Source organism: Periplaneta americana, chromosome 9, assembly GCF_040183065.1.
Source record: "Periplaneta americana isolate PAMFEO1 chromosome 9, P.americana_PAMFEO1_priV1, whole genome shotgun sequence".
Classification (NCBI taxonomy): Eukaryota; Metazoa; Arthropoda; class Insecta; order Blattodea; family Blattidae; genus Periplaneta; species Periplaneta americana.
Window position 1 is genome coordinate 177345099 of NC_091125.1, and position 24455 is coordinate 177369553.

Here is a 24455-nt window from a genome sequence, read left to right on the forward strand (position 1 = left end):
GGGCCACTGAATGTCACCTGATCTGGAGATAGGTCGCCCAGGGAAAGCAGCATGGGATGTGGCTCCATCCTGTTGAAACCACAGGCGCTGAATGTTCCAGTTATGGCGTCTCAACTCAGGCAGGAAAAAAGTTGTCAACATTATGTTGTAAAGCTCAGAGTTCACAGTCACCGCAGCACCATTAGCGTCCTCGAAAAAGTAAGGACCAATGATACCCTCTGCTGCAACTGCACACCAGACTACGACCTTAGGACTGTGTAGTGGTCGTTCAAAGATTTCACGTGGATTTTGTGGGGCCCAATAACTAAAGTTCTGCTTGTTTACATAACCATTGAGACAGAAATTTGCTTCGTCACTCATTATCAGGCAGCTGTGAAAGTCATTGTGAGTGTTAAACAATTGCAGCATTCTCTGACAACATTGGACGTGCAGGGCTTTGTTTACTACTGTTAATTTTTGTGCGACCTGGAGTTTATATGGATGGAAGTGCAAATCATTGTGTAATATTCTTCGCACACTTCTGTCCGACAAATTCATGATCCGAGAATGACGCCGCACAGAACGATACAGACTTCTCTGAAGAGCCGTTCTCACACGTTCGACATTATCAGGAGTCCGCGCCATTTTCTGACGAACTCGGGCTTTGTTTTGAACCGATCCCGTTTCACGCCACTCACGCACCCACACACTGATTATTTTTCGTGATGGTGCAACTCCACGTTGATTATCACCAAAAATCCGCCTAAACTCGCGCTGGACAGCAACAATTGACTTGGTTGAAACAAACTGTTCAACACAGAAAATGAGCTGTTGCACCGGCCAACGTTCCATGGTTAACTAAAGGCTTTGCTGCACCGAATCCCTGTGTTTGCAAACATGTTTTACCAACAATGTGAACAGAATCGCCAACTTAAAATGGGAAACGTTAAATGCCGCACCCTGTATATGATCAAAATTGACCTATTGATGTGAAATATGGGGAGGAGCATCAGCAACTCATCTACAAAAAATTTCTGTTCTTCAAAACTCAGCCTTAAGATTATGCCTAGGAGTACCAAAAACCACATCAACTGTTGCCCTAGATATTGAATGTAATATTCAACCAATCAGACACTATTTATCACAAAAGTATCTAAAAATAATTTTAAATTGCAAGCCTCATCCAGATCTCAGATGTTCATCAAACTGTCAGAACAGTTGTCAGCAAACAGCTGGATACATTAAGAAGATGATCTGTTGCGATTAAAATTTGTTTCAGATTGTAGACCTGTTATTTCTGCATTGCACTTGGCGACTACACACAACAAAAACCAGAATCATATTCCCCACTCAACATGGAGTTAAGTCATTCAACTCCTCTTGTACTATTACACTGTCTGTTCTATTTTCTTTTTAGAGCCCTGACTGTGTCTGCATTTATAGTGGTGGTAGTGCTGATTGAGTTCTACCACATAAACCCGAGAGAGTATTTATCATTATAAGCAGAATATGCTATTTATTGTGAAATGCAAAAATTGAACGACACTGAGAAAAGGAAGTTTCCTACCTTAGTTTTGTTGAAAAACTATCCATAATATACATTTTGGGAAACCATGTTCAAAGTCAGTATTCCATAGAACTAAGACGCAAGTGTACAATGACATTTTTCAGCATATCATTATAAGAACAAAAATAAGCTATTCTCTTGGTGGTGTTCTCAGTTTTTTTCAGGATGAGAAGTGTGGAGCAGAACTGAATTTTGTGATCTGAACAACTTAAGTGCTGCTACAGAGAAGCATGAAATAAATTAAAAATGTTATTTGGTGTTTCTTCCAATTAAAATGTCTAGTTGATAAGGCGTAGACTTCATCATTATGAATGACACCAAGCTTCACATGCTATGAGCATGAAAGTCATGCTTGCTCTGGTGTCCAGTGGACAAAAGGATATATTCTCACCGAATTGAACTGCAGACAAGCTTACATTTAGTAGTCATCATAAAAGTTTTGATTCCCTCAACAAAGCAAATCATTTAGATGCACTATGATCCTCTTACAGAACTCCACAGCACAGAATATCATCTAAGTCATAATTGATGAAATTAAGAAACAAATCCAATAATCAAAATCTGCTTCCATAACTTGTGACATCACGTGTAGATCTAAGTTGTTAACTGTCCGTCCTAGGTTAAGTACAGAGCAAGTCAAGCCTAAGGGTACAAACACGTTGACACCTAAGCTTTAAGACTAGCAGTTTTGTGAAATGCAAAGAAGCTCGGTATGGCATTTGTTCATAGCCATGGTTCTTATGTAGGAGTTGGCAGCCAAAGACGATATTTCCCGCTTTGTTAAACATTTATCATGTCGTAACTCACTCCTATGAGTTCAATCAATCGCGCTATAAATTTTTTATTCTTACGCCAATAGAAACATAGAAAAACATTCGAAATCAAAATCTGGTTTCTAAAAGTGAGAAAAAAAAATACTAACTTCGAAGTAATCTGTTCAAAATAGATATTTACACCTTCAAGTTAATAAGCAGCAAACTTTTTTGTTTTTTATGTTAGATGGGGTCAAAACGAGAGGAATGTTGAGAAAGAATGGAAATTACTTTTAAAAGTTATCACTACTCAAAATCGTTACTGGTTTTCAAGTTACGGTGAGTTAAGAATCAAGACTCAACCGAATGCACATAGTTTAAAATAGAACACAAATTTGTATAAATTAAAAGCACAAATACTTCAGTAAAGTTACAAATAATTAATAAAAGTCGTCCCTACCTGAAATCTGGTCCACGGACCACCAACAATCACCTCTTCAGTGTCACTCTGTACCAAACCGAGACTTGTGCTGCAAGCTTGAAAGAATGACTGCAGTCATTCATGGAGCTGATAAATATAGTGGGACTGCGTTGGTGTTAATGCAGCTTCTGTGGGTACCTCTTTGTTACTTGTTAGCTTAAACAACAAGTTTAAGCCCCCTCACCCTACTAGCAACAGGCATCTATAATGAACATCGATCAAAATACCCCTCATTTCTCGTGAAAAACAACTGACTAGACTATAGTGGACTTTATGTTGTCAGCAAACAGATGGATACATTAAGAATATTGATTGATATAAGCTAGCAGGAAAGTAACCAACTGTGAGTCAACGTGTGCGGTGTTATAGCAGTTCATTTCCCCCACCACAGCTACCTGACAGGCTCCCATCGTTGCATTCATACCCTAAGTTACTGAACAGACTTAAAGATCAACAATGCCTTATCAGCTCAGCTGCCTGAAGCACTACAGCAACTGCTGTGCAGCGAACAGTGCTGATTCTAGAGCACCACCGCAGCAAAGAGTGGAATACTCTGCCATAGTGTTGTCACAATCGTCACAGAATGTGCCGGCATGTGAGACGAGAACAGTACTGTGCAGTAGCTTGAAGTTCGTTCTGGCACATGCAACAGATGGGTTCACAGTTGTTCCTTATAGGAAATTGTTTCTGGCTGCAGAAGTTCACCCCAAAGTGAAAAGTGTGAATAAGGATCTTTTGATATATGCAGTAAGTACAAGAAGCAAAGCACTGGATCTTACGTTTACTGCAGCACAATGATATCTCTTTCAGGCTGCTGTCCCAGTGAGGCTGAAATACAGGAAATTCTTGTGGCAGTAGAAGATGAAGAAACATCAGGCAGTGTCAAACTGGACAGATTTCTGCCAACTGTATCGCATATCATCGAAGAGCGAAGGTTTGGACTTTAATCATATTTTTCTCGACTTACAGTTTGCAACATGAAAAAATACATTTGGCAATGCGGTGTGGTATAGGAGGTGAGAGACCCTGCATCTGCCCAATATCATACTTTATATTAGTTCTCTGTAAATCTTTGTGAAATTTATGAATCCTTGCTACTATGTCAGAAATTCACACAAAAAGCTGACTGCCAATTACTGAACTAGAAAGCTGCTTATCCCAGAAATGTTGTCAGGTACTACTAAGAATATCAGAAAAGAAAGCTGGAAAGTTGCCTTCACCCACAAAGAAGAGATTCTCATCAGAAGAGTACAAAGTTTCTATTAATGACTTCCATCACCATCTACATAAACAATTATAGACGAATTTTAATATCCACGCACGACAGTACCATCAAACTGGAAACTATTATCTGTTTTGAAAGAAAGCACAGTCGATGAACTCTTAAGAAGTTTACTAAAAAAAAATGGCTTTTAGATGGAACAAACGTGCTTCAAAAAGAATTTTATTGTAATAATACTAATAATAGTGATAAAATAACAATTGAGGAATACCACCCTTAATAATGGAATCATTAGTTTAGGGCATTTGTAAATTGGTATATATCATGGGGGGGAAAAAAAAGAAACAAAAAGACTTATTAAAAAGGAGTGTCTGGCATTTTTATCTGATGACTGATAGTTCACATATGCAAAGAAACAACAATAATTCAGTTGTGGGCTCCAATTTAATAACTTTCTTTGGTTATGTGATTCGTGTATGTCAACTGTCTCATTGGAACATGACATGGTGCAGTAGCTTTTTTAATGATAAGGTGTTGTTGTTGAATGGCAATTAAAAGTTGATTTGCATCATTCTTTCTCTATCTTTCAAATAAAGTGCTCCAATGTTGCTGTTATTCCTTTTATTTGAGTCCACTTTGGAGCTGTTTGTTCAAAATTTCATTCTTGTTACATATTGCACAGTTTGTTATCATTATTCAGTTTACTTTGTTGAGACAATCCTGTCCTGTGAACAATCTGAAATAAGCTACTACCTGTCTTCGAGGTTCTGTTAAAGTGTCCTTCATTGACGTGTGGTGTAACTCCACCCCCTCGTGGTGCACCAGGTTAATGCAAAGAGTTACAATATGGCGAGCTTCCCATCACGAACTGTAACGATGAGGTGACAGTACCTCGGGAGAACAAATTCCACTCGGATTTGCAGGAATTTTAACTCAATTTTCAGGCCATGACACACTAAACAAGATACAACTGAAGTGTTAATGAACATCTCACACTTTTAAAAGTTAATTTGCTGAAATTCAAATTAGTATGCTACTTTTGAAAATAGGGAAAAAAAATAAAAAATTACTGAAAACTTTTTCTGTGAGTGCTTAATTCAATTCGGATTTCATGAACAGTCAAGATGGCGGATCTGATTCAGCTTCAATTTTATAACACGAATTGTTTGTGGGTAACAAAATTAATGTGAAAATGAAGCGTGTAAACCTAAGCAAAACATAGTCCTTTTGCATCAAAAATTTTTCATAACTTGTTTTCTAAGAATATCATACATTACTGAACCTATTTTATTACAGGTATAATTAAATTGTTTTATTTAATGACGCTCACAGCTGCTGAAGTTATATCAGCGTCGCCGGTGTGCCAGAATTTTGTCCTGCAGAGTTCTTTTACATGTCAGTAAATTTAGTGACATGAGACTGTCACATTTAAGCACACTTAATGCCATCGACCTGAGCCGGGATTGAACCTGCAACCTCGGGTCATCTGTGTATATATCCTACTTTACCATTATATACGTGTATGTTAGGGTTATAGTTGCTTCTTAGATAAATACATACATATGCATATAGCATAATAGCACATTGTGAGAATAATGTATATGTTCTTAAGTTTAGAAACACGTAAGACTTGGTTTGCCACACACACTAGCACAGGCTGAGAGGCGTGATATCAACGCGAATCTTTTGTTTCATAGTTCGTAATGTAGCACATTGGGCGAATCCAGAAATGTATTTAGAGTGTTAGTTGGAAGGAAGCAGGGAAAAATACCTTTTGGGAGGCCAAGATGTAGATGGGAGGATAATATTAAAATGGATTTGAGGGAGATGGGATATGATGATAGAGATTAGATTAATCTTGCACAGGATTGGGACTGATGGTGGGATTATGTGGAGTCAGCAATGAACCTCCGAGTTCCTTAAAAGCCATTAAGTAAGTTAGTTCGTGATGTTTCTTGACATACACACTGAAGTACTTCCTTTGTTATAATAAAATTTGAAACTTTTGAATATAACTTCCGATGTCCTGGGGGGGGGGGACTTAATTATTATGAGATTTGATGTTAAAATCTGTTCTTCTCGAGTTGATCAAATACAGTACTTGAAACATATAGTTTCTTAGTTAATGGTCCACTTCAGTGTCTTTGTAATACATCCAGTGGGAGACACAATGTAAGCATAAGCAGTACGACTAAGGACTCAGGTTAGGCAAATATGCTTAATTAGGTTCTTGATAAGGATCTCAACATGTATGAATTAAGCAGGCCTTGAGAGTCACTGCAGGTGTAATATACAGAGTGTCCCAGGAGGAATGTAAAATATTCTCATATCGGCAGGCATTTAACACGTATTTCTACATTTTAGGACAATACAATATGATACATTATTGAAAATGCCGTATCTTCGTTTTGTTATAATTAATTTATTCCACATTAAGCACAATCTCAGTAAGAAAATAAAATAATTACATAAAGCAAATTACTGAGGTTACTCTTCTTATGGCGTGCATGACTACCATAGCTGCAGAGAAGTGTATGTTGTGACCACTAGAGCCTGAGATAAGAATACAGTTTTCTTCACCAGATGGATAAGCACAGAAACAAAATACAGTAAACATACACAATGCTTACAAATTCCACCATTGCATTACAACAGTATGGAGTTGCAATTTACACAAATCTCTATCACATGCTCCCAGTATCGTTTGTTTCTCGCACTTAATGTGGAGAGTGCTACAGTCTAACAAATCAAGCAGCAGCCAAAGTCTGGAGACTTACCTCTTGTCAGATAACCCCATACACACTTACCTCTGCGTGTGTGATAAATATATTCGACCCCAACAATTATCATCATATTATCTACAGAGTGAACTTCAGAGCAAGCGAATGCCGTCTATTCCATTGACCTCTGCATCTAAGACTGTCTAACTTGGAATGCAAGATGCCCGACTTCTAAACTGAAGGGCAGATGGATTGAGCTCATTTATAAGAATGCTGTTTAAAGTTAGACCTGGGAAGCAGCAAAGAGCGCAGGTATGGCTTGTATATGTATTAGATCCACTTGCAATATGCGCAAATTTGATCATGTAACACCATGGGTTCGCCTCAAGGAACGAAGAATCATGCATTCGCTGACACTGCTGTTTAAACTCTTGCATACCTCTACTCCTACTTACCTAGCAGCAGTACACAATCAGAATAAAGCATTTCTTTCTATCCCTCATCACAGAACGTCACTATATTCATCCTCCTGTACAGTATCATTGGAATTCTCTACCTATACCCGGTGACATCAGTGATTGCCGGACACTATTGAAATTCAAAATTAAGTTAGAAACGCATTTTTGTCTAAGGAAATTTATTATTAATAAGTTACTAGATTACAGCCTCTCTCTGTACTGTATTTCTTGTTTACATTATTAATTGCCCTTTCTCGTTTAGTTATTTAGACTAATAATGTTAATATAGATCTTAAGCTTTATTTAATAGTATACAAATTTAGAATGTTTAATGTTTTTGCATTATCTTTTCTGTTTTGTGTTATTGTTACTGTAAACATTCTTGTTTTGTTTGAATGAACGTTATTAATTTGTTTTTCGCTGTATGTATACATATTTCTGGTGTCCTTAATGCCACCAGAATAAATAAATTTATTATCAATATTATTATTATTATTATTATTATTATTATTATTATTAGTTATTATTTAAGAAACTTATTAATTTATTTTCAGAAGATAAAACTACTCTAGATGTCAAAATACAAAAATACAATAAAAATAATACAGTCATTAGAAGACATTTCGGTAAACAGATGACAGTGGCTACAAAATTCAGATTACGTACATGATAACATTACGTCAAAAGCAGCACTCAGTTATGGCAGCGAAATTTGGATTTTAAACAAACAAAATTCACAGAAACTTAAAGCAGCCCAGATGCACTTTTTAAGATCCATGTTGGGTATAACGAGATTGGACCATCAAAGAAATATAGATACGAGGCGCGTCCATAAAGTAACTTTCCCACTCGTCCCACAGCTAGCAAACCATATGTTGCGCGACATTATGGTTTGCTAGCTGATGATCAATTTCAATCGGCGCTATGCCCTGTGCATTCAAAAACTTTATCACTGATCGCACTTCACATGTGTCGGGAGCTGGAATAGGAGCGTCCATCTTCAACCAATGCAACGAAGCTACTGAGAGCACTTGGGACGTTCCGCTAGCGCATGCGCCATGCCAGGACATTACTCTATCACGTACACGCAGTCGCTTCGCGCAACATATGGTTTGCTAGCTGTGGGATGAGTGGGAAAGTTACTTTAGACGCGCCTCGCATATCTGCAAAAAATTACAAGTTCCTTGTATAATCACAGAAATTTAACACTATCAAGCATATAACAAAGAATGAGGAGAGAGAGAGAGAGAGACTTTCAAAATTAATTTTCGCATATAGGCCAATAGGACACAGAGGCCCGAGACATCGGTGCAGGGATCAAGGCCATCTTTCTTAAAATATTGCCACAGATCACATGACCTTAACAATGAAGTTCATGATGATGAATTTTTATCATAATTTGGAAAAGAAATTAAAATGTGCTAACTCTACAAATAAGAGCTGTTCATTAGTAAAAAGTAAAATTTACCGTCTCTAGTCAGATACATACAGTTGCTTCCACTCCGTTTCCTCTCTGCTCACTTGTTTCTTACATCTGTTTGATTCAATGTCCAATTTGCACTTGCATAAGTGAGCATAAACTACGAAAAAAAAAAAACTGTAAAATTTTGAGTATTTTTTTAAGCTTACTATATTTGAGATAATTTTCATATAGGCTACAACCTGCATCACCAGAGAAGTTACTAAAAGCCTTCCTAACTCTTGACTGTGACGGCAAGGGTTATCTGACAAGAGAGTTCCTCAGTAAAATTATGATGGAAGAAGGAGAGCCCTTCACACAGGAGGAACTGGACGAAATGATGGCCGTCGCTGTGGATGCAGACACTGGACACATTCCTTATGAGTACTACATCAATCAGCTCATGGCAAGTATTCCTTGTCTATGTTTTACTTGCACAAGTTTTAAGGATTCAATGAATTGCGAAAGTGCAGTTGGTAAGAGAATTTCAGAACTTTACTTGCATATCCCATTATCATATTGCTATGTTTTATTTCTATACAATAGAGGCACGTGCTTCTATAATCAGTTCTGCGATGGAAGGAATTCAACTGTAGTTGGTATAGAAATGGCTACGAGTATGTGCAGTTCAGAGAAGACACTTGGCGCCACTGCCACTGGTGAACAATCACTCTCTGAGCTGCACAACTAAATAAATGTTTCTGATAAACATTACAATGTGTCCCTAAAACTGTGCATTGAATGTGCACAACTAAATAAATGTTTCTGATAAACATTACAATGTGTTCCTAAAACTGTATGTTGAATGTGCACAACTAAATAACTGTTTCTGATAAACATTACAATGTGTCCCTAAAACTGTACGTTGAATGTGCACAACTAAATAAATGTTTCTGATAAACATTACAATGTGTTCCTAAAACTGTGCATTGAATGTGCACAACTAAATAAATGTTTCTGATAAACATTACAATGTGTCCCTAAAACTGTGCATTGAATGTGCACAACTAAATAAATGTTTCTGATAAACATTACAATGTGTTCCTAAAACTGTATGTTGAATGTGCACAACTAAATAAATGTTTCTGATAAACATTACAATGTGTCCCTAAAACTGTACGTTGAATGTGCACAACTAAATAAATGTTTCTGATAAACATTACAATGCGTCCCTAAAACTGTGCATTGAATGTGCACAACTAAATAAATGTTTCTGATAAACATTACAATGTGTCCCTAAAACTGTGCATTCAATGTGCACAACTAAATAAATGTTTCTGATAAACATTACAATGTGTTCCTAAAACTGTATGTTGAATGTGCACAACTAAATAAATGTTTCTGATAAACATTACAATGTGTCCCTAAAACTGTGCATTGAATGTGCACAACTAAATAAATGTTTCTGATAAACATTACAATGTGTCCCTAAAACTGTATGTTGGATGTGCACAACTAAATAAATGTTTCTGATAAACATTACAATGTGTCCCTAAAACTGTACGTTGAATGTGCACAACTAAATAAATGTTTCTGATAAACATTACAATGTGTCCCTAAAACTGTATGTTGAATGTGCACAACTAAATAAATGTTTCTGATAAACATTACAATGTGTCCCTAAAACTGTACGTTGAATGTGCACAACTAAATAAATGTTTCTGATAAACATTACAATGTGTCCCTAAAACTGTATGTTGAATGTGCACAACTAAATAAATGTTTCTGATAAACATTACAATGTGTCCCTAAAACTGTACGTTGAATGTGCACAACTAAATAAATGTTTCTGATAAACATTACAATGTGTCCCTAAAACTGTACGTTGAATGTGCACAACTAAATAAATGTTTCTGATAAACATTACAATGTGTCCCTAAAACTGTATGTTGAATGTGCACAACTAAATAAATGTTTCTGATAAACATTACAATGTATCCCTAAAACTGTACGTTGAATGTGCACAACTAAATAAATGTTTCTGATAAACATTACAATGTGTCCCTAAAACTGTATGTTGAATGTGCACAACTAAATAAATGTTTCTGATAAACATTACAATGTGTCCCTAAAACTGTATGTTGAATGTGCACAACTAAATAAATGTTTCTGATAAACATTACAATGTGTCCCTAAAACTGTATGTTGGATGTGCACAACTAAATAAATGTTTCTGATAAACATTACAATGTGTCCCTAAAACTGTATGTTGGATGTGCACAACTAAATAAATGTTTCTGATAAACATTACAATGCGTCCCTAAAACTGTACATTGAATGTGCACAACTAAAATATTCATTCTTGATTACACACTTTTAGAACTTGTGTATCATTAATAATATCTATATCTGTAAAATAAGCAACTTTTTAATTTTACGGAATTATTATTGAAACTATGTTGGTAATTTTACCTTAATGACTAGTTTCGATGTTTTGTATCATCAATCATCATCTTCAGATTTCCTACGATGATGATGATATATCACTAGGGCCCGGATTTTTCGAAAATGCATATGCGCATATGCAAATGCATATTTTGAGGGTTAGTGCATATTTCGGCATTTATTTAGTTTATGTATGATCAATTAGCTCACAGTTCTGAACGAACTGTAAATCTAGTAATGAATTTGTATGTCAGACATCCCTTGGCACCACAATAACCTTCCTATTTCAAGTGAAATGTTAACGGGGCCATATTTCCAATCTCACAATACATGCAGGTAGATGGACGTTGCAGACCTTTTTCACAGAAGGAATTTCTTACATTCCTTCCTCAATGCAGTATCATCTCAAAGTTTGTGTCGACAGGACCGCAGGTATTCATCTGTTAACTTCTTTTTCCACCTACTAATAGTTTATGCGGTGTTCTGTCAGATTAAACTAAAAATGCCTAAAGATAAGTCCACTAAATCCTTTTTCATTAAACAGTGGGTTTCAGGCAATAGTGACTATTCAAGTGACGGCGATGTAGTGTATTGTCAAGTATGTGAGAAGACTGTGAAATGCGAGAAAAAGTTTTAACTGGAACAGCATTCGAAAACAACTGCATATCTTTGGTCAAAACAAAATGGTAAGAACATGCAACAGGTACTTTTAACTCAGGTGAAATCACGGTTTGAAGTTAGTACATTTTCCGCTGACCTTTGTAAAGCTTTTGTATGCAGAACATTCCACTGCATAAATTAAATAATCCACATCTGCGATCATTTTTTCAAAAATGTGTCTTAATCAGAGGACACTGGATGAATCCACTCTTAGAAAAAATTATTTACTTTCGCTACATGCTTCTATCCTAGATTCAATACTGTTTGACATAGGAGGGAACTGCGTATGGATTTTGGTTGATGAATCAACAGATTCGTGTGGCGAACTTCATAGTGGGTAAATTATGTCCAAAAGAACCCAGCAAGCCTCATTTACTTTCATGCAAAGTGTTGGAAAAAACCAACCACAGTACAGTTGCAAGATTTGGTTAGTGCATACTGTTTTGTTTTTAATGCATATTTTCAACATTTTTAGTGCATATTTGCATGCATATTTTAGGTATTTTCAGTGCATATATATCCGGGCCCTATATCACATACATATCATTAATAAATGTCTCTTATAAACATTCACAGTACAGTTCTTAGAATTGCTTATTTGTTTCCAATGACAGGTATTTGATTTTTCCATCATTTTCCTCCTGCTTCCCAGTACTCTTTAGGTGCGTCTACACGGTTCAACTTTTAAGCTGCTTCTACACGGTTCAACTTTTAAGCTGCTTCTACACGGTTCAACTTTTAAGCTGCATCTACACGGTTCAACTTTTAAGCTGTATCTACACAGTTCAATTTTCCATGCGTGTATGCATGCAATCTGGGAAGAATATTAAAATAATCAAATTTAAAATGCGTGTTCAATTAAGATAAATGAAGATTTTGTGCCTACATGGTGCACCGTTTTGAATGTCACCTTCACTATGTAGATATTTTAATTAATATTAAATATTAATCTTGTATGCATTGCTTGAATGTGTAAAGTTGAAAGAAAAGTTGAACCGTGTAGATGTACCTTTACGTATTCAATTGTGCATGTTTTTTCCACTAAAAATGAGAGCACATGCGGCAATTGAAAGCTACCCATTGCTGGTGGGTATCTTGTGCGTATTTCGTTCAACAGCAGCATGTAGTGAGCAACTAATTATTCTAGGTGGCCGTGAATAAACTGAAAATTGTTTTGTTTGATGATGATGGACTTTTTAAGCTGAAAATGGCAGCAAGTACGATTAGGTTTATTGAACATTATCGCAAATACGAGTGCCTATGGGGTGTTCAACCACAACTTTGCGAATCAAGTAGGCCTAAGTATTGGATAGATATTTAATATTAATTAATATGTATATGTAGTGAAGATGGAGTTCAATACAGTGCACCATGTAGATGTAAGATCTGCACACATCTTAAATGAACATTCATTTTCAACTCGATTCTTTCAATATTCTCTCCAGATTGCATGCATAAATGCATGGAAAATTTAACAGTATAGATGCACCTTCAGATCACACAATCTCGCCCTAACCTGTACAATTAAATATCTCTAATAAACATTTGTTATGAGATTTCCTAGAATTATATGCTAAAGACACATTCTCTTAGAAGTATATAATTTTCCACTGACACTGAATTTTCTCTTAAATCTTAACATGGTAGTGAGTTTTCCAACTAAATGCCTGGAAGTTCCATAGCCCTCATGAGTGAATATTATCAAGTCCTAAATGTTGTAAGAAAACCCCAATACATACAAATAGAATGTCATTTTTTACACTTTGCAGGCAGAGTAGTTCAACTAATACATATTTATGTATATTTTACCCATAATTAAGTGCATGTATTACATTATTTGCAGGTTAGTACATTTGGAGATATATACAGCTTCATTCCTCCACCAGAAGTATCAGTAGATCCTAAAAAGAAAACATTTCAAACACTAGCTAAACAACCACCAATTTAAATTATAGTCTATGTGAATGATGAAAAGAAATTATTGCAACTTTAAATTTACGTACACTCAAAGATTGCATTAATAAATAGCCTTCTATAATAATTATTGTTAAGATTCATGTTTATACAGCACTACTATGTGAATAAAGTATTATCTTGTCATAGATTTTTTTTTATTTTAGTAGGTTATTTTACGACACTTTATCAACATCTTAGGTTATTTAGCGTCTGAATGAGATGAAGGTGATAATGCCGGTGAAATGAGTCCGAGGTCCAGCACCGAAAGTTACCCAGCATTTGCTCATATTGGGTTGAGGGAAAACCCCGGAAAAAACCTCAACCAAGTAACTTGCCCCAATCGGGAATCGAACCCGGGCTACCTGGTTTCGCAGCTAGATGTGCTAACCATTACTCCACAGGTGTGGACTTCTTGTCATAGAAGTAATATAGTTTATCAACATGCTGATAACAGACAAATGGTATTTACATTACCTTAACCTTCTGCACTATACATTTCAATATTCGTACTTTTTTGACGTGAATACGTCTATACGTTTGGTCCAGTACTAAGGTGCCAGCCCAGAAAGCAGACCAACACATCTGTGGACGAGTTTTCCTGCGCCTATAATTTGAATACATATTTCAGTGAAGTGAATGGCAATCGAGAGATGAAGGATCAATGTATCCAACGTGGCCTTGAGTTTGAGTGAATAGCAATAATGGTAGGAGAAAAGTTGCACGAATTGCTGGGTCTCGTGGCAGTGTAACTCGAGAATGCAAAGTGATAAAATGTTCTCAGTGGTGTCAAACAATTCATAACGAACTAAGCTACAATCTAAATTGAGCAACAATCAGTAGTCGACAAACTAAATTAAAAAAATTCACAAGGGAAGAGAGAAATTCACAATGTCGAGGCACATGCAACACAAATGAAAAGCAACAGGTAGCAACGCTAGAGCACGATAGTTGCTTTAGCAACTGACGTGTTACTGTCTGTGCATACAAGATGGCTGCTCCCAAGAGTCCCAGCACAGCGAAGATGTAATGGGTTTTCAGGGTATCTGGAAAGGAGAGATGTTGATTGTTACTGCTGGCATTTACCTTCACAGTAATTCTATCAGCGACGTATTCATCACGCGGCTGTGTGTGGTGTATATGTATAATCATCACATTTTATTGCATTTCCACAACTGGACTGACTCATATTGGTCAGCTGGTACCATGACGAGAGAGAAGAGCAAGAATATGTCAATTTGAAAACAGAACAGGGACTAGTTATTTGGCTTTATCATTACTATGTAACGAATATCAAATACATTTTATCTGATGGATTGATTGTGCAGAACTTAAAAATGCTGGTAAGCCTACAGAGGTTGAACAAAATAATATGAACACCCACCTAATATGGTGTATGATAATAGCCTCAATTCTCCTGGGAATGGATGCACACAAATTCTGGATGGTTTGTATACCATTCCTCAAAAAGAAATGCTCCAATTCGCACTTATACAGAATGTTAAGAAAAAATGGTTAATATTTTGAGAACAGATAGTATTCATAAAAACAAGAGAAAAATGTTCAATAGACATGGGTCCTAAAATTAATATATTTGAAGGTACTGTAAAATAACAGCATACCTCTTAAATGTAAGCTCTTTGTCGTTTCTTTTTGGGTATGTCATCTGCATTGCAATAAGAAAGGAGCAAAGAGCTCACATTGGAAGATATGCTGTCGATACAATACCAATTTCACAGTCCTTGTTTGTCCAAAAATATTAATTTTAAGGCCCATGATTGTTAGAGGTTTTAGTCTTGTTTTTATCAATACTACCTCCTTTCCCTTTATTTACACCATGTCTATATTGACTATAATATGTGTATATGTATTTAATGTCAACACTCACAATACAAATTATGGTGTGCTTGACATTTCTGTATTCAGGCCACACCATTATATTTATATCCCGAAGTAAGTGCTGGTATTACAGTACTATTAAAATTAGCTCAAGCTGATGTAATCTGCCAGTCACACTATGTGTAACTTCATCTTATGTCGCTTCTTCTCACAGTTAAAGCTCTGCTAATGTTCATTTTTGTATTCTGTTGACTCCAAAATACAGCAGACTCTTCTAATCCGGCCAAGACAAGATGGTCAATCCCACTCTTGAAAATGTTTGTGGGCTGTCCACCGAACAGTTCTTTACCCAGTCACACATCTTCATCCGATGCAAAACGAAGTTCACGAATATCTTTCTTCAACTCTCCACAAATGCGAAAATCGTATGGGGAGAGATCTGGGCTGTAGGGGAGTGTTGAAGCATTTCCCAACCAAATGTCTGATAGTATTCCTCACAGAGTTGGCAGTATGTGGGCAGGCATCATCGTGAAGAAGGATAATGCTGTTCGATAGCATTCCAGGGCATTTTGACTTGATGATGCATCTCAGTTTCTGTAAAGTTTCCTCATAACGCTGTGCACTGACTGTGGGCCTATGTTCGAGAAATTCAACAGGCAGAGGATCCCTAAAATCGAAGAAGGATGTCAACATGGCTTTACCAGAACTTGTGTGTATTGCTTTGAACTTTTTTGGTGGGAGACAATCCATGTGTTTCCAGTGTTGGCTCTGCCATTTGCTCTCCGGTTCACAATGGCGACACCACGCTTCGTCCCCAGTGACAATACGGAACAGAAATGCATATTCTTCCTCGTGGTATCGTTGCAAGTGACTCAGTGAAACAGCCATTCTATTTGTTTTTTGTTCCTCCATCAACTGATGTGGAACCCATTGCACGCAGATTTTTCGGTAATGCAGGTGCTTCGTCACAATGACGTGTACGGAACCGTGACTTATTCCCACCAAACAATAAAATTCTTCCACAGTAATTTGTCGATTTCCCCTACAAGACCAGCAACCTCAGCAATAACAGCAGGAGCACTGTCTTGCAGTGACACGCGTCCCTCTTGTGCCATTCCAGTACAAGCACACTTGACATGCTGTGTTTGCCGTAAACAGCAGACATGTGACAATGGATTTCTCGTCCTCCTACTCCTTCACCAATCAAAAATCGCACTACACCTGTTCTTCTTTACTGGCCACCATTAGTGATGTTGGACAAACACACGTATCTCTAACCTCACTTCGAGCACAATAAATGAACGACTAGTGTGTAAGCAGAGGTTGTAACTGTGCTTTCGCGAGTCACCACTAGATGCCAGTTCAGCAATCAAATTCCAGTGATACCAACTTGTCCACCATGAGATATATGCATGGTGACCATTTTTCATTTGACTGCCGCTCACACATCCTTCACGAACTCCACTTCATGATGTGAAAGAATAATAGGGCCAATCTTTTATGATGTGGGTTTTGGTTTAGAGATGAGATCCTTCAAGCATTTTTCACCGAATTAACTGAGGAAGAATGGTCTGTGCATACAGCCAATGAAATTTAAGGGGACTGGATAACTGGCCTCCTTGACTTCCAGATCTCACACCAGGCGATATAGGCCTACCAAAGATGAACTAAGATAAAACACTTGCAGAGAAAGTCTTTCAAATTACACGAAAGAACTCAGGTGAGTGATGGGGATTTCTTAAAGTGGTATCAAATATGTGTGGATGTCAGAGGACAACATTTTCGACATCTTTGGAAGAGGTGTAGATATTTATCTTCAAGTGAGCAAAACATGTTTCCTACTAGTTGGGGGTGCTGCAGACAGATGATCTGCTTGACTGACCAGCTGAATGCGGGGTTACATAGGCTGATGTATAAGGATATTCAAAAGTAAGTTCTCTTTCTGAAATGGTAATAAGTTTGTCAAATTTTAGATTCCACAAAAATAAAAACATCAATTTGTTTGTAAAGAAATGGGATTTTATTAAAACGCTAAAAAATTAAATATGACCACCACCGTGTTGTTCAATAAGAAATAGTCTTTCTTCTATGCTATAAACAGCTTTAGTAAGCACATTCCTAGGGATGTTTTCAATGACATCCGATATTGACTGTTTCAGTTCCTCACGTGTAGCAGGTCTACTAAGAAGTACCTTTCCTTTTAGATAACTCCATAACCAGCAGTCAGCTGGATTTCTGTCTGATGACCTAGAAGGCCAACTGCTCGAAAAATGCCTACTAATTACACGATCACCAAATTTGTTGTGCAATAGTGTTTTTACAAAGCCCATCTTGTTCTTTGAGTTCAAAACGCATTTTCATTTTATAAGGATAAAACCGAAGTTATCTTCTCAGAATTCGCCACACTGTTGAATAACTCATGCCCAGATGCTTTGCAACTTTATTAACACTACAAGCATTATAATCTGAATTTTCACTAACTTCTTGGACTTCTCGTAAAACTAGAGCAGCACTTACTTCATTTTCTACTAATTTTGGTCCACCCGATTGCTTTCTATCGGCAACTGAACCAGTTTCCTCAAATTTGTTCATCAAACTTACGAAATGATTTTACAGAGCAGGGTCCATTTCTCAATCCATGTAACATTCGGTATCTTCTCAATGCATATGCATATTGTCTATTGCATTCGTAATAGCAGTGAAGGAGGCCAATTCGAACTCGTCCTAATGTATAGTCTTCAAGAGTTTACAAGAGAGGCATGATTTGTAACAATTGTTGTAAAAGTGCATAAGAATAATGTAATTTTGTAGTTGAAAAGCGAAAAAGAAAAACTGTACAAAGGAACTAAGAAATTAATAACACATTTTTAGCTTCAGAATACTGGCCAATTAAAGAAATGATAACTTCTGAATAGTTCATTCAGCTTATATCAAGACTTCACTCCTGCAAACACCATACAGGCTCCGAGTGGAGAGATGTGCTAAAGATGACTGTAATGTTGCTCCTGTATGCGCTGTTCCAGGCAAAACTCAAGATGCCACAGTGAGGTTGAAACTTTGGCTCATGTCTTTGGTTCATGCCCATTTGGCGAAACTCTTTGTAACAGCAGGCATCACAAGATCAGGTCTGTAATCACAACATGCCTAAAGTCCAAAGGCTACACTAACTATGAAGAAGCCAATGGAATAGCAGAAGCCGGAAGTCTTCGGCAGATTGGTATTATTACATTTAAACCTGGAGAGACAAAAGGTTATATTCTGGATCCAACCATCAGATTCAAGACGCATTAGAATCAATCCGAGGAGGTTAATCCAGAGAAAAGGGCAATTTATGAACCAACTATTCCTTATTACAAAACAACATATAAACTCAGGGATATAGAAGTCATCAGATTAATGGTGGGCGCTAGAGGGACCATAACAAAACAATTCGTGTCATTCTGTCATAAATTTGGAGTCCCAACAACAACAATTAAGGAAATTTCTTGATATCTTTGAAGGGTTTTCTGCAGATTTTACAGCGACACATACTTCAATTTAAATTATAGTTGAATTTTCTCATTCTATTTTATTTTTTATCGGTATTTTTTTTATTTTACTGCAAATTTTCATTATTGTAAAACATCTACTGTAAATTTCAGTTTATTGTAAACAAAGTTCTTGTAAGACATTTTTAATGTTACTGTTTAACATTTTTTGTCTTTGGCAACCTCACCAAGTTGAGGAAGATTAGTTTAACTGTGAAAATATTGAGAATATGACCCATGCTTATGAGATATCTTTTGCTCAAAATGTCTTCAGAAATAAGCTCTGTAAATAGCAGTTACTCCAATCACCCTGTATATTACCATCTCGTGCAATTGTTAAGATACCATATGTTTCTGTAGACATACTAGTCCTCAAGCAAAACAGTATGAACTGCTTCAAAGCTTAGAAAATGTGGCTGAGAGCTCTTACCACTGTTCAAGTGCTCTGTAAATAAAATAAAAATCAATTTTGCTGCAAATTATCTGTAAGAACAATTCGATTAGCACAGCAAACAGCCAGTTCAGTTGTCATATTTATTAGCACACTTTTCTTTACATTCTATCCCAAAGTGGTTTATGCTTCCATAGAAACATTTCCACTTATATACTGTGAAATAAATAACATTGTATTTTCTTTTAATTTCAGGTCGACTGAATTAAGACAGATATGCTGGCATGACATAGTCACTGATTAGTTCTTAGAAGAGAATATATGAAAAATATTTCCATAAATATTAACAATAGCATAGCTGCGATACATCATCACTACCAAAGTAGTGCACGTACACACAGATCTATGTCTTCTAAATTTTATTTAATTATATTTTATCATTTATATATGCCAGAGTTTTGAAATTTAGCACAGAACTGTTTGTTATATTTCCAGAAAATCTAAATCTTTTTTCAAACTATCCATTATCTTGTAGCTTCTACAAATTTACAATCTTAAATATAAACTTTGGGCTTCATGATAATCATGTCAAAAGTGAAGGAAAGTTCTCAGATCCCTGATAAATCCATCCATCTAAGAAAACCTCGATGAAACGCATTTTCACACTCGTAGCAAAATGAGGTCAGATACGTCTTTCCTCTGGAATTCAGGAAGCAATGATTCCTTAATCACACGAAGGTAAGTCGTCTAATTAATCGGCCATCACAAAAATACGGTGCAGCCAGCTGATACGTTATCCTCACTCAAATCATAACGTGGGATGGGGTTTGTTTAGTCTCTTGATAGAAATGTGGATTCTCCTTGGACAAAATGAAAAGTTCAGGTCTTAATAACCTTGATGAATACCACATTCATTGGAAAAAAAGAACTTTCATTTTTACCTTCTCATGGGTTATGTACTAATCCCGCATCATACTTCATGGTAAGAAATTTACAAGTAAATGATCTGCTCATATTGGTTCAACAAGTGTTGAAAACTATAGAAGACTGTGGATTTCATAATTATGCTTCGATTTGTAACCATAAAACTAATACTGAGAGAGCTACAGCCTTGTATAGTACACCATGTAACTTGCAATACAAATTATATTTAAGTTTTGATTACTGCCACCTCATCAAAAACATCCATTCACAGATGTAATCTTCATCCTACGATGTTTGGTGACGTGTATACGTCCGTTGATGTGACATATTAATGAATTTAAATACTATTATAGTCACAATCATGCCATGGTATGAAAGAAAAATTACACAACCTCGAGCGGGAATCGAACCTGCGACTTCCTGTTCTCCGGTCAGGCGCTCTACCACTGAGCTATCGAGTTCGTCTCACACCAAAGGCTTGGAATTATCCTTTCATACTGGCGACTCTGTTATAGAGTACTGTCCATAGCGTCTGATCTAGTCAGCACTGCTTATGGCTGGAAAGAAACTTTACAAATGTAATCTTCATACGTCACCAAACATCGTAAGATGAAGATTACATTTGTAAAGTTTCTTTCAACCCATACGCAGTGCTGACTAGATCAGACGCTATGGACAGTACTCTATAACAGAGTCGCCAGTATGAAAGGATAATTCCAAGCCTTTGGCGTGAGACGAACTCGATAGCTCAGTGGTAGAGCGCCTGACCGGAGAACAGGAAGTCGCAGGTTCGATTCCCGCTCGAGGTTGTGTAATTTTTCTTTCATATCATGGCATGATTGTGACTATAATAGTATTTAAATTCATCCATTCACAGTTTCTAGATCATGATATGGCAGACAGAATGAATCATCAGTTTAAAATTCATCAAGAAAATACACAAGCTACACAAGGAGCAGGACGTGAAACCCATCCAATTTCTAACAAGAAAGCATTTGAGAAAATGAACGATCTTTGTGCTGTACAGACATTTTCACTGGAAGTTGCATGCAGTTTGGATATATGGAGGACAAGCATTCATGTCTAATACTTCAGGTAAATTTTTCAGAAGCATGACCAACAATACATTTATGAAAAATGTATACAAACTTTTTACTATACATAAGTGACAAAATGTAACATCTATGACGAAGCAATCCAGATAGTATGATGTTCTATCCTGCAGCTGACGACTATCTCCAGTAGTTGAAAGATGATTTTTATGATTACACAAATGAACTGCAAACTGAATCTGAAACCTGTCATTTGAAAGGGTTGACAAAAGAAACTCATGACACCCTAATTTTCACAACTGAATTGACAGCTTCTTGCGTCATTCATCTCCTACAGAATGGCTTCTTCTGGTGATCCAGTGGAAGCTACAAGGATGGGTGGAGGATGCGATAACACGACCACCTCAAGGGCAGCCTAACATGCAATAAAAAGAATTTTAAAATCTAGTCTTTTGAGTTTGGCACCAGATGCTAACATTGCTCATGAGGAGAGATCAGAGATGTCTCTTGAAAGAAATTACTACTGTTACTGCTACTCTTCCTCAGCATAGCTCTGTTTTACTTGGAAGCATCTGCGAGCCTTGTATGCCAGTCTTCATCAACCTGCAAACAGCATCCCCAGCATTGGTGTGTGTGATAGAGGAAAAAAACACTATGCAGTTCCTGTGTCAATAGCAGCCTTTGATGCGATTTATACAGAAATTAGACAAAGGAGGTCTTTAATACCCAAAACCAGATTTTTAAGCTTAATTATAATCTTGCTGAAGTTTGCTGAGGGTGCATAACCTTATGGCACACTTACTTCAGACAGTGTGATATAACGAGGAGAGTCCAACTATTCCTCATGAAGGTCTCAATTTATACTTGAACACTAACAAGAAGTCTGCAACGCAGAAAGGGATTTGGAAAGATTAACAACAGGAAATTGATGATGATTAATAAGCATTTAGGCGTTCCTCATCCAGTTGTGAGCGATGCAAGGGAAGATCGTTCTGTGTTGTGTTTAAGCAGAAGTCTGTTCTAAGTATGCACTTCTGGTTTATATAACGTTTAATTAATTTATTCCATGTTAATACTGTAATAACAATGTTCGAAGTTACTGAATTAAAAACTAAATTTTCGGTCATGAAGTTCAAGTTTATACTGAGATTTTAAAAAATCAGCACTTACTCGCACGGAATTTTTGTGACCAAAATATAAAACAATATTTGGGCAATAAATCCCGTAATGCATTTTAAATGCAAATGCGCCCCTTTTTTTTCAAAGCATATTTTTTTTTATTTTTGGTATGAACAGCAAAAGCGGACTTTAGTAATAATTTTGGTCAACATCTAAGAAGCATACTTGCATAATTGTATTTATATGTTACAAAACCATTAAGTACAACTTTTGTTTGCTTGTAGCACAGCTTTGAAACAAATGAAGTTTCAAGTTCACTATTAATATTAACACGGAAGGATCCAGACACCCTGCACCATCGTTTCCCTGCTCAAGTACTTACGGACGTCACAACAATCGTTATTTTAGGATGCTCTGCATATACCGATGTTTTTCTTTAATTTTCTTTTGCTTGGTTATTTAACGACGCTGTATAAGCTACTGGATTATTTAGCATCGATGGAACTGGTGATAGCAAAACGGTATTTGGCAAGATGAGGCCGAGGATTCGCCATAGATTACATGACAATTGCCTTACAGTTAGGGAAAACCTCGGGGGGGGGGGGGGGAATCCAAAAAGGTAATCAACCCAAGTGGGAATGGAACCCATGCCCAGACAAACATGCTACCGCTTGAGTTATGCTGGTGGCCTGGTAATATTCACAGTAGTGTGCAAGGAGCAGGCACAGGATGCGATTCAGCAGGCAGTGAGATGCACGAAGTAAAATCGTCTGCATTTGGCAAAGCTATTATAACTTTAGAGGAAATATATCTCCTCCATGACAATAAATACAAACAACTATGCACATTGTGCGCATTTCATCTTTATTAATATCTCCTATATGGTTATAGCCTACACACAGGACATAAAAAGGCTGGTTTGCTGCTTTTGCAGCACTGCACAACTCTCATACTGTGATGTGTGAAGAATGCTGCAACCCAAAAGTCACGGCTGCCAAACCAGCCATTTTCATCAACAGCAAGAGGGCTAAAATAAATTTGCAATTTCTTTTTCTATCAGATGAATAATTGTTAGAATGTTTCAAAGTCATCTACAATGTTTTCATTAATATTGTAGCACAAGTTTGCTTTTAAAGATATTTCATCCCATGTAAGACAATAATATACTTTACCAGTCTCAGTCATTATGCAACATGCATTCCTTAATATGTCAAATAGTTTATGACTAAAATCAACATCAGTAAGCAGCGTAGCCTTCAAAGGGAAATTTAATAACTTCCTAATCATTCTTAGACACTTGGGCTCCGTACATAAACATTAAGAGCTTTTGTTTTCATTTCCAGTGACCACTGAACCCTCTGTATATACCATGCATCTGAAGAGACGCAATTTTTTACCAGTTTATATAATGGCCGGCCCTGGAACCTTGCAAGGGTCTATGCTGCACAGTCCCCTCCATCAATCTAGCTCTCTTGGTGAGGTTCGAGAAAGGGCCCGTCAAGCAGCCTCTTCCCAATCCATTTAAATTTTTTCTGCTTGTGAAAAATAAAGCAACAAAAAGTACATAATTATGAAGTAACAGGCTATAACATCAGGGATAGAGAATGTAATTATGTGTTAAAGTAGTGATATTTCCATATATGAGTATATACTGTAGGCCTAGTGCAATAAAAATTGAAATGTGTTGTGGCTGTGATAGAAGTGTGTAATATTCATTTACTGTGATAGGTGGATGCTCTACCTTGAACGTCTTGTTTTAAAATGAATATCACAAATTCTACAATAACTTGTCTAACTCTGCTCTCATGGATTTAAGAACTCATTGTTGACACCTGTAATTAAACACATTGTAAATAATCTTGTCTTTCAGGCAAAACATATAACCAGAAAAACAATAATATGGAAACTGATACCAAGATGCAGGCGCTCACTTATCAGAAAAAATTCGTTTGGCACGTTCAGATTTT

General features: G+C 36.7%; 2 protein-coding genes across 2 annotated transcripts in view; one reads left to right on the forward strand and one right to left on the reverse strand.

Annotated features, from left to right (window-relative positions):
* LOC138706812 (dynein regulatory complex protein 8) overlaps positions 1-20231 on the forward strand; it is a 29360-nt gene extending 9129 nt beyond the window's left edge. Inside the window, exons 3-5 of the mRNA XM_069836541.1 lie at positions 3590-3713; positions 8834-9044; positions 19649-20231. Coding sequence (XP_069692642.1) covers positions 3590-3713; positions 8834-9044; positions 19649-19657 — 344 coding nt within the window. The 3' untranslated portion in view covers positions 19658-20231. The remainder of the gene's footprint in view (positions 1-3589; positions 3714-8833; positions 9045-19648) is intronic.
* LOC138706808 (heterogeneous nuclear ribonucleoprotein U-like protein 1) overlaps positions 1-24455 on the reverse strand; it is an 88169-nt gene that overhangs the window by 62172 nt on the left and 1542 nt on the right. The window lies entirely within an intron of this gene.